The sequence below is a fragment of the Anas acuta genome, unplaced genomic scaffold, assembly GCF_963932015.1.
Source record: "Anas acuta unplaced genomic scaffold, bAnaAcu1.1 SCAFFOLD_80, whole genome shotgun sequence".
In the NCBI taxonomy this organism is placed as follows: Eukaryota; Metazoa; Chordata; class Aves; order Anseriformes; family Anatidae; genus Anas; species Anas acuta.
The window spans coordinates 288,161-303,953 of NW_027076157.1; the positions used below are offsets into that span (position 1 = coordinate 288,161).

Below are 15,793 nucleotides of genomic sequence, written 5' to 3' on the forward strand. Positions count from 1 at the left end.
ACTGCTGTGTCGGGCTTGGTTTGCTCAAAAGAAGAAGGGGGAATTGTTGAGGGATTTCTTGAAACAGCAAAAATCCTATGGCTTGCTGTAGCTGAGCAAACCAAGCTACCAGGGCAACTATGAGAAGTTCCCATAACAGTGTTCCCACATTGCCCAATTGAGGAATACAGAAAAATATTGTTACCAGTAGCTGGCTTCAAGGACAAGGTCTATGTGACTGCTAATCACAAGGGGTTGTTTTCTTGCAGGTGGGGTTGTTTTCTTATAGTTGTTTGTCTGAGTGCTTTTGACCAATAATCTTGTGTGAAACACTGTCCACCCCTGTTAAGTTCTCTATAAAAGTTAGGCTATTCGGGCAATAAAATGGAGCATGATCTGACTCTACTGTGTGTCTGTCGTGCTTTCGGCCGTGCTTCCTGCAACACTCCTTGTTCTCTGTTTACGAGCAACACTAAATATACCCCTAGCCAGCATGGCAGAAGACTGAAAACTCGGGCTCCAGAAAATGCGTTTCAAGCCCCATTCACCCATCCAGAAGTGCCCCCAAAGGAAGGCTTTGGGTACAAGTGAACTCCCCAGGGGAGCCTTTATGCAGCCCCACCTGCAACTGGACCCTCCGGGTTCACTCTTTCACCGCAAGCCTAAATATAGCCCTAGCACGCCTGGCAGTCGACTGAAATCTCGGGCCACAGAAAATGTGTTACGAGCCTCATTCGCCCATCCAAAAGTGCCTCCAAAGGAAGGCTTTGGGTACAAGTGAACTCCCCAGGGGAGCCTTTACGCAGCCCCACATGCAACTGGACCCTCCTTGTTCACTGTTTACGAGCAACCCTAAATATACCCCTAGCCACCATGGCAGAAGACTGAAAACTCGGGCTCCAGAAAATGCGTTAAAAGCCTAATTCGCCCATCCAAAAGTGCCCCCAGAGGAAGGCTTTGGGTACAACTGAACTCCCCAGGGGAGCCTTAACGCAGCCCCACATGCAACTGGACCCTCCGTATTTGCTCTTTCACAGCAACCCTAAATATAGCCCTGGCCCGCCTGGCAGTCGACTGAAAACTCGGGCCCCAGAAAATGCGTTAAAAGCCTAATTCGCCCATTCAAAAGTGCCCCCAAAGGAAGGCTTTGGGTACAACTGAACTCCCCAGGGGAGCCTTTATGCAGCCCCACATGCAACTGGACCCTCCTTGTTCACTGTTTACGAGCAACCCTAAATATACCCCTAGCCACCATGGCAGAAGACTGAAAACTCAAGCTCCTGAAAATGCGTTTCAAGCCCCATTCACCCATCCAGAAGTGCCCCCAAAGGAAGGCTTTGGGTACAACTGAACTCCCCAGGGGAGCCTTTATGCAGCCCCACCTGCAACTGGACCCTCCGGGTTCACTCTTTCACCGCAACCCTAAATATATCCCTAGCACGCCTGGCAGTCGACTGAAAGCTCGGGCCACAGAAAATGTGTTACGAGCCCCATTCGCCCATCCAAAAGTGCCCCCAAAGGAAGGCTTTGGGTACATCTGAACTCCCCAGGGGAGCCTTTACGCAGCCCCACATGCAACTGGACCCTCCATGTTCGCTCTTTACAGCAACCCTAAATATAACCCTAGCCAGCATGGCAGAAGACTGAAAACTCGGGCCACAGAAAAAGCGTTTCAAGCCCCATTCGACCATCCAAAAGTGCCCCCAAAGGAAGGCTTTGGGTACAACTGAACTCCCCAGGGGAGCCTTTATGCAGCCCCACATGCAACTGGACCCTCCGGGTTCACTCTTTCACAGCAACCCTAAATATAACCCTGGCCAGCCTGGCAGTCGACTGAAAACTCGGGCCCCAGAAAATGCGTTAAAAGCCTAATTCGCCCATCCAAAAGTGCCCCCAGAGGAAGGCTTTGGGTACAACTGAACTCCCCAGGGGAGCCTTAACGCAGCCCCACATGCAACTGGACCCTCCTTGTTCACTGTTTACGAGCAACCCTAAATATACCCCTAGCCACCATGGCAGAAGACTGAAAACTCGGGCTCCAGAAAATGCGTTTCAAGCCCCATTCACCCATTGTCGTGGTTTAACCCGGCCGGCAGCTAAATACCACGCAGCCGTTCGCTCACCCTCCCCCCTCCCTCTCTGGGGCGGGGGAGAGAAATGGAAAGTGAGGCCCGTGAGTTGAGATAAAGACAGTTTAATAAGACAGGAAAATAATAATAACAAAATAATAATAAAATAATAACAATAATAATACAATGGTGATAATAGGAAAGTAATAATAGTATGTACAAACAAGTGATGCACAATGCAATTGCTCACCACTCGCTGACCGATGCCCAGCCTAACCCCGAGCAGTCCGGCCACCTCCCCCCAGCTAGCCACCCCTATATATTGTTTAGCATGACGTCAGATGGTATGGAATACCCCTTTGGCTAGTTTGGGTCACCTGTCCTGGGTCTGTCCCCTCCCAGCTCTTACTGCACCCCCAGCCTGCCCGTTGGCAGGACAGAGCAAAAGGCTGAGATGTCCTTGGCTTAGTATAAGCACTGCTCTGCAACAATTAAAGCATCGGGGTGTTATCAGCACTCTTCTCATCCTAAGCCAAAACACAGCATTCCACCAGCTACTAGGAAGAAAATTAATTCTGTGCTAACTGAAACCAGGACACCCATCCAGAAGTGCCCCCAAAGGAAGGCTTTGGGTACAGCTGAACTCCCCAGGTGAGCCTTTATGCAGCCCCACATGCAACTGGACCCTCCGGGTTCACTCTTTCACCGCAAGCCTAAATATAGCCCTAGCACGCCTGGCAGTCGACTGAAAGCTCGGGCCACAGAAAATGTGTTACGAGCCCCATTCGCCCATCCAAAAGTGCCCCCGAAGGAAGGCTTTGGGTACATCTGAACTCCCCAGGGGAGCCTTTACGCAGCCCCACATGCAACTGGACCCTCCGTGTTCGCTCTTTACAGCAACCCTAAATATACCGCTAGCCACCATGGCAGAAGACTGAAAACTCGGGCCACAGAAAAAGCGTTTCAAGCCCCTTTCGCCCATCCAGAAGTGCCCCCAAAGGAAGGCTTTGGGTACAACTGAACTCCCCAGGGGAGCCTTTATGCAGCCCCACATGCAACTGGACCCTCCGTATTCGCTCTTTCACAGCAACCCTAAATATAACCCTAGCCCGCATGGCAGTCGACTGAAAAATCGGGCCCCAGAAAACGTGCTACAAGCCCCATTCGACCATCCAAAAGTGCCCCCAAAGGAAGGCTTTGGGTACAAGTGAACTCCCCAGGGGAGCCTTTATGCAGGCCCATACGCAACTGGACCCCCCGTGTTCGCTGTTTACAAGCAACCCTCAATATAACACTAGCCAGCATGGCAGAAAACTGAAAACTTGGGCCACAGAAAAAGCGTTTCAAGCCCCATTCACCCATCCAGAAGTGCCCCCAAAGGAAGGCTTTGGGTACAACTGAACTCCCCAGGGGAGCCTTTATGCAGCCCCACATGCAACTGGACCCTCCAGGTTCACTCTTTCACTGCAAGCCTAAATATACCCCTCGGCGCAATGGGAGAAGACTGAAAAAGCGGGCCTCAGAAAACGCATTGCGATTCCCCTTGGACCACCCAAAAGTGCTCCCAAAGGAAGGCTTTGGGTACAACTGGACTCCCCAGGGGAGCCTTAACGCAGCCCCACATGCAACTGGACCCTCCGGGTTCACTCTTTCACAGCAACCCTAAATATAGCCCTGGCCTGCCTGGCAGTCGACTGAAAACTCGGGCCCCAGAAAATGCGTTAAAAGCCTAATTCGCCCATCCAAAAGTGCCCCCAGAGGAAGGCTTTGGGTACAAGTGAACTCCCCAGGGGAGCCTTAACGCAGCCCCACATGCAACTGGACCCTCCGTATTCGCTCTTTCACAGCAACCCTAAATATAGCCCTGGCCTGCCTGGCAGTTGACTGAAAACTCGGGCCCCAGAAAAACTGTTAAAAGCCTAATTCGCCCATCCAAAACTGCCCCCAGAGGAAGGCTTTGGGTACAAGTGAACTCCCCAGGGGAGCCTTTATGCAGCCCCACATGCAACTGGACCCTCCTTGTTCACTGTTTACGAGCAACCCTAAATATACCCCTAGCCACCATGGCAGAAGACTGAAAACTCAGGCTCCAGAAAATGCGTTTCAAGCCCCATTCACCCATCCAGAAGTGCCCCCAAAGGAAGGCTTTGGGTACAAGTGAACTCCCCAGGGGAGCCTTTATGCAGCCCCACATGCAACTGGACCCTCCGGGTTCACTCTTTCACCGCAAGCCTAAATATAGCCCTAGCACGCCTGGCAGTCGACTGAAAGCTCGGGCCACAGAAAATGTGTTACGAGCCCCATTCGCCCATCAAAAGTGCCCCCAAAGGAAGGCTTTGGGTACATCTGAACTCCCCAGGGGAGCCTTTACGCAGCCCCACATGCAACTGGACCCTCCTTGTTCACTGTTTACGAGCAACCCTAAATATACCCCTAGCCACCATGGTAGAAGACTGAAAACTCGGGCTCCAGAAAATGCGTTTCAAGCCCCATTCACCCATCCAGAAGTGCCCCCAAAGGAAGGCTTTGGGTACAAGTGAACTCCCCAGGGGAGCCTTTACGCAGCCCCACATGCAACTGGACCCTCCTTTGTTGAGGGATTTCTTGAAACAGCAAAAATCCTATGGCTTGCTGTAGCTGAGCAAACCAAGCTACCAGGGCAACTATGAGAAGTTCCCATGACAGTGTTCCCACATTGCCCAATTGAGGAATACAGAAAAATATTGTTACCAGTAGCTGACATTGTTAACAATTGGTAACAAAATATTGTTACCAGTAGCTGACATTGTTAACATTGGTAACAAAAATATTGTTACCAGTAGCTGTTACCAGACACACTCTACTGTGTGTCTGTCGTGCTTTCGGCCGTGCTTCCTGCAACATATGGCGCCCGAACAGGCTGAGACCTGAACAGGGCCTGAACAGGACATCGCAGCGGGAGACCTGAACAGGACCTGAACAGACATCGCACCGGAGCAGGACATCGCAGCACCGGAGCAGACATCGCAGCCGAGCACGGACATCGCAGCGGCGCCGGGGCAAACATCGCAGCGCCGCGGGACACCAGCGGCGCCGGCACATCCGAACGCAGGTAGACCAGGAGACCAGCGGCGCCGGGACCGGCAGCGCCGGGACCAGCGGCGCCGCGATCTCGCCGCGCTGTCGGGACTTCGGAGCGCCCATCCGACCGGCGCTTGAGCAGACCGGACACCGGCCCGGAAACACGGTACACAGGCCTCACGGTGAGACGCGGTACTCCCGCTGAGAGACGCGGAAAACGGTGGGAAACGGGGTTTTGCGGCGGGACGTGGAATTGCGGAGGGCCGCGGGTAAACGAAGTCGCGGCGGGACGTGGAATTGCGGAGGGCCGCGGGAAATAGAGTTGCGGCGGGACGTGGAATTGCGGAGGGCCGCGGGAAATAGAGTTGCGGCGAGACGTGGAATTGCGGAGGGCCGCGGGAAATAGAGTTGCGGCGAGACGTGGAATTGCGCAGGGCCGCGGGAAAAAGAGTTGCGGCGAGACGTGGACTTGCGGAGGGCCGCGGGAAACGGAGTTGCGGCGGGACGTGGAATTGCGGAGGGCCGCGGGAAACGGAGTTGCGGCGGGACGTGGAATTGCGGAGGGCCGTGGGAAATAGTGTTGCGGCGAGACGTGGAATTGCGGAGGGCCGCGGGAAAAAGAGTTGCGGCGAGACGTGGACTTGCGGAGGGCCGCGGGAAACGGAGTTGCGGCGGGACGTGGAATTGCGGAGGGCCGCGGGAAACGGAGTTGCGGCAGGACGTGGAATTGCGGAGGGCCGCGGGAAATAGAGTTGCGGCGGGACGTGGAATTGCGGAGGGCCGCGGGAAAAAGAGTTGCGGCGAGACGTGGAATTGCGGAGGGCCGCGGGAAACGGAGTTGCGGCGGGACGTGGAATTGCGGAGGGCCGCGGGAAACGGAGTTGCGGCGAGACGTGGAATTGCGGAGGGCCGCGGGAAATTGACGTGATCACGGTGTGATGCGGGACATCCGAGATCGAGCTGCTACGGGAGACCAGAGGCATCAGTGGACAACGGCAGCCGACTCTCACCGTGTGGCGAGTCGGCACAGAGCAGAGGGGCGGACATCAGGACCCTGCAGCCTGTCTGACGTAACCATGGAGGCAGCGGCGGCTGTGCTGCTTCTCTTTGGCATTCTTTTTATAACAGGTTTATCTTGCAATGCAAAAAAGACTATTCGTCCCCAGATCGGTGTTATAACTATGTTTCTGGATAACATTCCGTGGGGTTACCTCATTCTACGGACTATTAATGACGATTTAGCTCTATTGCAGGGCAGGAGTGCAGAGACGCAGATTACACTGCCAAATGACCACCGGCAGGCTCGTTCACAAACAGCTTCTAGGATTGCAGCTGGCACTGCCTGCAGCCATATAGCAGACGTTACACTCTCTTTCCTAACTAGTAATCATGTGTCTCATCCATTTGTGGTGAATGGTCAGTGGCAAAAAGAAAAGGGGGAGAGTAAGGGGCGGCAAAGACACAAACGGTACCAGGAGGATGCCACTGACACTAACAGCACGGGTAATAGGAGTAGTATAAGTGACATAGGTGCAGGGCGGCGGCAGGCACTGCCGCGCTGTGGGGCATTCTGCCTGCTGCTCGCCCTCACCTGCCTGTGCACTGCTGCCGACAGTGCTAGAGCAAAATGTGAAGTCTGCTCAGACGGCAGTGATGAGAGTGCTTGTGTGAAGAAGACGTGTGCTGAATCTGACTTTGTGTGCAACAGTGGTCAGTGTGTGCCAAACAGATGGCAGTGTGAGGGGGATCCGGACTGTGAAAATGGGTCTGATGAGATTGCTGATCTGTGTTATATGAGAACATGCCAGGTAAATGAAATCAGCTGTGGTCCTCAGTCAACCTTGTGTATCCTGGTGTCCTGGAAATGTGATGGTGAAAAAGACTGTAACAGAGATCCTGATTGCAAGGATGGAAGTGATGAAATTAACTGCCCTTCTCAGACCTGCAGGTCAGACCAGTTCAGATGTGAAGATGGGAACTGTGTCCATGGGAGTAGGCAGTGCAATGGTGTGAGAGACTGTCTGGATGGCACTGATGAAGCAAACTGTAACAATGTTATTCAGTGCTCTGGACCTGGCAAATTCAAGTGCAGAAGTGGAGAATGCATAGATACCAATAAAGTGTGTAACCAGCAGAGAGACTGCAAGGACTGGGGTGATGAGCCCCTGAAGGAATGCAACATAAATGAATGTGACTGTCCAGCTGGGTTTGACTTTGTAGAAAAGAGAAACTGTGGAATTGATGAATGTCAAAACCCTGGTATCTGTAGTCAAATCTGTATCAACCTGAAAGGTGGCTACAAATGTGAACGTAGCCGTGGGTATCAGGTGAATCCTGCTACAGGAACCGGGAAAGGGCCATACTGGTACAAAAACACAAATAACACCTGTGATTACAATGACGCTGCTAAGCAGGGTTTAGGGGTTTGTAGCATGGAGACAAGGGGTAACAACTGCAGTGTTTGGAACAATTGTGCAGCTTTGGCCTTACCTCCTGATGTGCTTCTGATTTGTGGGGATGGGGCCTGGCATGGTATCCCTACAAATGCTGTCAGATGTCCATGTTACTTAGATAAACTCATTGTATTTGCTCCTAGCTTGCTACAGTTGCGTGAGATCACCAGACATAAATGGGCATTGCTTGCATCGGATTGCAATGATAATGTTGAATTGTGTGGGGTTGCAGCTAGAGCGGCATTAGCAATTTCAGTGTCTGGAGTGGCATCTGCGGCCGCACGTAACAACTTAGAAAATTTGGTATGCTGGGCCAAGAGGCAAGCCTATGCCACGACAGAGATACTTGAGGAGATGTTACCAGATCAAAATAGTCTGCGACATCTGCTTTTACAGGATCAAGCTGCTATTGACATCTTGCTTTTGGCTCAAAGGAATGGGTGTGAGGACTTTAAGGGAATGTACTGTTTAAACCTTTCTGATCATAATGAGTCAATTCACAAATCCATTACTTTCCTGAAAGAGCACGTGAGAAAGATTCAATATGGTATCAATCCTTTCAATCAATGGTTCACTGACTTGTTTGAAACAAGGTGTAGATGGTTGCTGGGTTTAGTCACAAGGGGATTAAGGATTTGGTTTATGGTGGTGGTAATCATCGTTGTGTGTTGTAACTATAGCTAAAGGGTCACATGTAAAACTGCTGTGTCGGGCTTGGTTTGCTCAAAAGAAGAAGGGGGAATTGTTGAGGGATTTCTTGAAACAGCAAAAATCCTATGGCTTGCTGTAGCTGAGCAAACCAAGCTACCAGGGCAACTATGAGAAGTTCCCATAACAGTGTTCCCACATTGCCCAATTGAGGAATACAGAAAAATATTGTTACCAGTAGCTGGCTTCAAGGACAAGGTCTATGTGACTGCTAATCACAAGGGGTTGTTTTCTTGCAGGTGGGGTTGTTTTCTTATAGTTGTTTGTCTGAGTGCTTTTGACCAATAATCTTGTGTGAAACACTGTCCACCCCTGTTAAGTTCTCTATAAAAGTTAGGCTATTCGGGCAATAAAATGGAGCATGATCTGACTCTACTGTGTGTCTGTCGTGCTTTCGGCCGTGCTTCCTGCAACACTCCTTGTTCTCTGTTTACGAGCAACACTAAATATACCCCTAGCCACCATGGCAGAAGACTGAAAACTCGGGCTCCAGAAAATGCGTTTCAAGCCCCATTCACCCATCCAGAAGTGCCCCCAAAGGAAGGCTTTGGGTACAAGTGAACTCCCCAGGGGAGCCTTTATGCAGCCCCACATGCAACTGGACCCTCCGGGTTCACTCTTTCACCGCAAGCCTAAATATAGCCCTAGCACGCCTGGCAGTCGACTGAAAGTTCGAGCCACAGAAAATGTGTTACGAGCCCCATTCGCCCATCCAAAAGTGCCCCCAAAGGAAGGCTTTGGGTACATCTGAACTCCCCAGGGGAGCCTTTACGCAGCCCCACATGCAACTGGACCCTCCGTATTCGCTCTTTCACAGCAAACCTAAATATAACCCTGGCCCGCATGGCAGACGACTGAAAACTCGGGCCCCAGAAAACGTGCTACAAGCCCCATTCGACCATCCAAAAGTGCCCCCAAAGGAAGGCTTTGGGTACAACTGAACTCCCCAGGGGAGCCTTTATGCAGCCCCACATGCAACTGGACCCTCCGTATTCGCTCTTTCACAGCAACCCTAAATATAGCCCTGGCCCGCATGGCAGAAAACTGAAAACTCGGGCTCCAGAAAAAGCGTTTCAAGCCCCTTTCGCCCATCCAGAAGTGCCCCCGAAGGAAGGCTTTGGGTACATCTGAACTCCCCAGGAGAGCCTTTACCCAGCCCCACATGCAACTGGACCCTCCGTGTTCGCTCTTTACAGCAACCCTAAATATAACCCTACCCAGCATGGCAGAAGACTGAAAACTCGGGCCACAGAAAAAGCGTTTCAAGCCCCTTTCGCCCATCCAGAAGTGCCCCCAAAGGAAGGCTTTGGGTACAAGTGAACTCCCCAGGGGAGCCTTTATGCAGCCCCACATGCAACTGGACCCTCCTTGTTCACTGTTTACGAGCAACCCTAAATATACCCCTAGCCACCATGGCAGAAGACTGAAAACTCGGGCTCCAGAAAATGCGTTTCAAGCCCCATTCACCCATCCAGAAGTGCCCCCAAAGGAAGGCTTTGGGTACAACTGAACTCCCCAGGGGAGCCTTTACGCAGCCCCACATGCAACTGGACCCTCCGGGTTCACTCTTTCACCGCAAGCCTAAATATAGCCCTCGGTGCAATGGGAGAAGACTGAAAAAGCGGGCCTCAGAAAACGCATTGCGATTCCCCTTGGACCATCCAAAAGTGCCCCCAAAGGAAGGCTTTGGGTACAACTGGCCTCCCCAGGGGAGCCTTAACGCAGCCCCACATGCAACTGGACCCTCCGTATTCGCTCTTTCACAGCAACCCTAAATATAGCCCTGGCCCGCCTGGCAGTCGACTGAAAACTCGGGCCCCAGAAAATGCATTAAAAGCCTAATTCGCCCATCCAAAAGTGCCCCCAGAGGAAGGCTTTGGGTACAACTGAACTCCCCAGGGGAGCCTTTACGCAGCCCCACATGCAACTGGACCCTCCGTTTTCACTCTTTCACCGCAAGCCTAAATATAGCCCTAGCACGCCTGGCAGTCGACTGAAAGCTCGGGCCACAGAAAATGTGTTACGAGCCCCATTCGCCCATCCAAAAGTGCCCCCAAAGGAAGGCTTTGGGTACATCTGAACTCCCCAGGGGAGCCTTTACGCAGCCCCACATGCAACTGGACCCTCCGTGTTCGCTCTTTACAGCAACCCTAAATATAACCCTAGCCAGCATGGCAGACGACTGAAAACTCGGGCTCCAGAAAAAGCGTTTCAAGCCCCTTTCGCCCATCCAGAAGTGCCCCCAAAGGAAGGCTTTGGGCACAACTGAACTCCCCAGGGGGGGCTTTACGCAGCCCCACATGCAACTGGACCCTCCTTGTTCACTGTTTACGAGCAACCCTAAATATACCCCTAGCCACCATGGCAGAAGACTGAAAACTCGGGCTCCAGAAAATGCGTTTCAAACCCCATTCACCCATCCAGAAGTGCCCCCAAAGGAAGGCTTTGCATACAAGTGAACTCCCCAGGGGAGCCTTTATGCAGCCCCACATGCAACTGGACCCTCCGGGTTCACTCTTTCACCGCTAGCCTAAATATAGCCCTAGCACGCCTGGCAGTCGACTGAAAGCTCGGGCCACAGAAAATGTGTTACGAGCCCCATTCGCCCATCCAAAAGTGCCCCCAAAAGAAGGCTTTGGGTACATCTGAACTCCCCAGGGGAGCCTTTATGCAGCCCCACATGCAACTGGACCCTCCGGGTTCACTCTTTCACCGCAAGCCTAAATATAGCCCTCGGCGCAATGGGAGAAGACTGAAAAAGCGGGCCTCAGAAAACGCATTGCGATTCCCATTGGACCATCCAAAAGTGCTCCCAAAGGAAGGCTTTGGGTACAACTGGACTCCCCAGGGGAGCCTTAACGCAGCCCCACATGCAACTGGACCCTCCGTGTTCGCTCTTTACAGCAACCCTAAATATTACCCTAGCCAGCATGGCAGAAGACTGAAAACTCGGTCCACAGAAATAGCGTTTCAAGCCCCTTTCGCCCATCCAGAAGTGCCCCCAAAGGAAGGCTTTGGGTACAAGTGAACTCCCCAGGGGAGCCTTTATGCAGCCCCACATGCAACTGGACCCTCCGTATTCGCTCTTTCACAGCAACCCTAAATATAACCCTAGACTGCATGGCAGACGACTGAAAAATCGGGCCCCAGAAAACGTGCTACAAGCCCCATTCGACCATCCAAAAGTGCCCCCAAAGGAAGGCTTTGGGTACAACTGAACTCCCCAGGGGAGCCTTTATGCAGGCCCATACGCAACTGGACCCCCCGTGTTCGCTGTTTACAAGCAACCCTAAATATTACACTAGCCAGCATGGCAGAAAACTGAAAACTCGGGCCACAGAAAAAGCGTTTCAAGCCCCATTCACCCATCCAGAAGTGCCCCCAAAGGAAGGCTTTGGGTACAACTGAACTCCCCAGGGGAGCCTGTATGCAGCCCCACATGCAACTGGACCCTCCGGGTTCACTCTTTCACAGCAACCCTAAATATAGCCCTGGCCCGCCTGGCAGTCGACTGAAAACTCGGGCCCCAGAAAATGCGTTTCAAGCCCCTTTCGCCCATCCAGAAGTGCCCCCAAAGGAAGGCTTTGGGTACAAGTGAACTCCCCAGGGGAGCCTTTATGCAGCCCCACATGCAACTGGACGCTCCGGGTTCACTCTTTCACAGCAAGCCTAAATATAACCCTGGCCCGCATGGCAGATGACTGAAAACTCGGGCCCCAGAAATCGTGCTACAAGCCCCATTCGACCATCCAAAAGTGCCCCCAAAGGAAGGCTTTGGGTACAACTGAACTCCACAGGGGAGCCTTTATGCAGGCCCATACGCAACTGGACCCCCCGTGTTCGCTGTTTACAAGCAACCCTTAATATAACCCTAGCCAGCATGGCAGAAAACTGAAAAATCGGGCCACAGAAAATGTGTTACGAGCCCCATTCGCCCATCCAAAAGTGCCCCCAAAGGAAGGCTTTGGGTACATCTGAACTCCCCAGGGGAGCCTTTACGCAGCCCCACATGCAACTGGACCCTCCGTGTTCGCTCTTTACAGCAACCCTAAATATAACCCTAGCCAGCATGGCAGAAGACTGAAAACTCGGGCTCCAGAAAAAGCGTTTCAAGCCCCTTTCGCCCATCCAGAAGTGCCCCCAAAGGAAGGCTTTGGGCACAATTGAACTCCCCAGGGGGGGCTTTACGCAGCCCCACATGCAACTGGACCCTCCTTGTTCACTGTTTACGAGCAACCCTAAATATACCCCTACCCAGCATGGCAGAAGACTGAAAACTCGGGCTCCAGAAAATGCGTTTCAAACCCCATTCACCCATCCAGAAGTGCCCCCAAAGGAAGGCTTTGCATACAAGTGAACTCCCCAGGGGAGCCTTTATGCAGCCCCACATGCAACTGGACCCTCCGGGTTCACTCTTTCACCGCTAGCCTAAATATAGCCCTAGCACGCCTGGCAGTCGACTGAAAGCTCGGGCCACAGAAAATGTGTTACGAGCCCCATTCGCCCATCCAAAAGTGCCCCCAAAAGAAGGCTTTGGGTACATCTGAACTCCCCAGGGGAGCCTTTATGCAGCCCCACATGCAACTGGACCCTCCGGGTTCACTCTTTCACCGCAAGCCTAAATATAACCCTAGCCAGCATGGCAGAAGACTGAAAGCTCGGGCCACAGAAAATGTGTTACGAGCCCCATTCGCCCATCCAAAAGTGCCCCCAAAAGAAGGCTTTGGGTACATCTGAACTCCCCAGGGGAGCCTTTATGCAGCCCCACATGCAACTGGACCCTCCGGGTTCACTCTTTCACCGCTAGCCTAAATATAGCCCTAGCACGCCTGGCAGTCGACTGAAAGCTCGGGCCACAGAAAATGTGTTACGAGCCCCATTCGCCCATCCAAAAGTGCTCCCAAAGGAAGGCTTTGGGTACATCTGAACTCCCCAGGGGAGCCTTTACGCAGCCCCACATGCAACTGGACCCTCCGTGTTCGCTCTTTACAGCAACCCTAAATATAACCCTAGCCACCATGGCAGAAGACTGAAAACTCGGGCCAAAAAAAAAAGCGTTTCAAGCCCCTTTCGCCCATCCAGAAGTGCCCCCAAAGGAAGGCTTTGGGTACATCTGAACTCCCCAGGGGAGCCTTTATGCAGCCCCACATGCAACTGGACCCTCCGTATTCGCTCTTTCAAAGCAACCCTAAATATAACCCTGGCCCGCATGGCAGACGACTGAAAACTCGGGCTCCAGAAAACGTGCTACAAGCCCCATTCGACCATCCAAAAGTGCCCCCAAAGGAAGGCTTTGGGCACAATTGAACTCCCCAGGGGGGGCTTTACGCAGCCCCACATGCAACTGGACCCTCCTTGTTCACTGTTTACGAGCAACCCTAAATATACCCCTAGCCACCATGGCAGAAGACTGAAAACTCGGGCTCCAGAAAATGCGTTTCAAACCCCATTCACCCATCCAGAAGTGCCCCCAAAGGAAGGCTTTGGGTACAACTGAACTCCCCAGGGGAGCCTTTATGCAGGCCCATACGCAACTGGACCCCCCGTGTTCGCTGTTTACAAGCAACCCTAAATATAACACTTGCCAGCATGGCAGAAAACTGAAAACTCGGGCCACAGAAAAAGCGTTTCAAGCCCCTTTCGCCCATCCAGAAGTGCCCCCAAAGGAAGGCTTTGGGTACAACTGAACTCCCCAGGGGAGCCTTTATGCAGCCCCACATGCAACTGGACCCTCCGGGTTCACTCTTTCACAGCAACCCTAAATATAGCCCTGGCCCGCCTGGCAGTCGACTGAAAACTCGGGCCCCAGAAAATGCGTTAAAAGCCTAATTCGCCCATCCAAAAGTGCCCCCAGAGGAAGGCTTTGGGTACAACTGAACTCCCCAGGGGAGCCTTTACGCAGCCCCACATGCAACTGGACCCTCCTTGTTCACTGTTTACGAGCAACCCTAAATATACCCCTAGCCACCATGGCAGAAGACTGAAAACTCGGGCTCCAGAAAATGCGTTTCAAGCCCCATTCACCCATCCAGAAGTGCCCCCAAAGGAAGGCTTTGGGTACAACTGAACTCCCCAGGGGAGCCTTTATGCAGCCCCACATGCAACTGGACCCTCCGGGTTCACTCTTTCACCGCAAGCCTAAATATAGCCCTAGCACGCCTGGCAGTCGACTGAAAGCTCGGGCCACAGAAAATGTGTTACGAGCCCCATTCGCCCATCCAAAAGTGCCCCCAAAGGAAGGCTTTGGGTACATCTGAACTCCCCAGGGGAGCCTTTACGCAGCCCCACATGCAACTGGACCCTCCGTATTCGCTCTTTACATCAACCCTAAATATAACCCTAGCCAGCATGGCAGAAAACTGAAAACTCGGGCCCCAGAAAAACTGTTAAAAGCCTAATTCGCCCATCCAAAAGTGCCCCCAGAGGAAGGCTTTGGGTACAAGTGAACTCCCCAGGGGAGCCTTTATGCAGCCCCACATGCAACTGGACCCTCCTTGTTCACTGTTTACGGGCAACCCTAAATATACCCCTAGCCACCATGGCAGAAGACTGAAAACTCGGGTTCCAGAAAATGCGTTTCAAGCCCCATTCACCCATCCAGAAGTGCCCCCAAAGGAAGGCTTTGGGTACAACTGAACTACCCAGGGGAGCCTTAACGCAGCCCCACATGCAACTGGACCCTCCGGGTTCACTCTTTCACCGCAAGCCTAAATATAGCCCTAGCACGCCTGGCAGTCGACTGAAAGTTCGAGCCACAGAAAATGTGTTACGAGCCCCATTCGCCCATCCAAAAGTGCCCCCAAAGGAAGGCTTTGGGTACATATGAACTCCCCAGGGGAGCCTTTACGCAGCCCCACATGCAACTGGACCCTCCGTGTTCGCTCTTTACAGCAACCCTAAATATAACCCTAGCCAGCATGGCAGAAGACTGAAAACTCGGGCCACAGAAAAAGCGTTTCAAGCCCCATTCGCCCATCCAGAAGTGTCCCCAAAGGAAGGCTTTGGGTACAAGTGAACTCCCCAGGGGAGCCTTTATGCAGCCCCACATGCAACTGGACCCTCCGGGTTCACTCTTTCACAGCAAGCCTAAATATAGCCCTAGCACGCCTTGCAGTCGACTGAAAGTTCGAGCCACAGAAAATGTGTTACGAGCCCCATTCGCCTATCCAAAAGTGCCCCCAAAGGAAGGCTTTGGGTACATCTGAACTCCCCAGGGGAGCCTTTACCCAGCCCCACATGCAACTGGACCCTCCGTGTTCACTCTTTACAACAACCCTAAATATAACCCTAGCCAGCATGGCAGAAGACTGAAAACTCGGGCCACAGAAAAAGCGTTTCAAGCCCCTTTCGCCCATCCAGAAGTGCCCCCAAAGGAAGGCTTTGGGTACAAGTGAACTCCCCAGGGGAGCCTTTATGCAGCCCCACATGCAACTGGACCCTCCGGGTTCACTCTTTCACCGCAAGCCTAAATATAGCCCTCGGCGCAATGGGAGAAGCCTGAAAAAGTGGGCCTCAGAAAACGCA

At 52.8% G+C, this 15,793-nt stretch overlaps 1 protein-coding gene across 1 annotated transcript; it reads left to right on the forward strand.

Annotated features, from left to right (window-relative positions):
* The first annotated feature begins 4,890 nt into the window (after window positions 1–4,890).
* On the forward strand, window positions 4,891–8,260 carry LOC137849036 (uncharacterized). Its single transcript, XM_068668514.1, has 2 exons — window positions 4,891–5,386; window positions 5,990–8,260. Exon 2 carries the CDS (start codon window positions 6,047–6,049, stop codon window positions 8,243–8,245), a length of 2,199 nt encoding a protein of 732 aa, XP_068524615.1. The 5' UTR covers window positions 4,891–5,386; window positions 5,990–6,046; the 3' UTR covers window positions 8,246–8,260.
* The last annotated feature ends 7,533 nt before the right edge of the window (window positions 8,261–15,793 follow it).

What these genes read in the sequence shown, in the direction of transcription:
- LOC137849036 (XM_068668514.1), top strand. Translation starts at nt 6,047, where the DNA reads ATGCGGGACATCCGAGATCGAGCTGCTACGGGAGACCAGAGGCATCAG.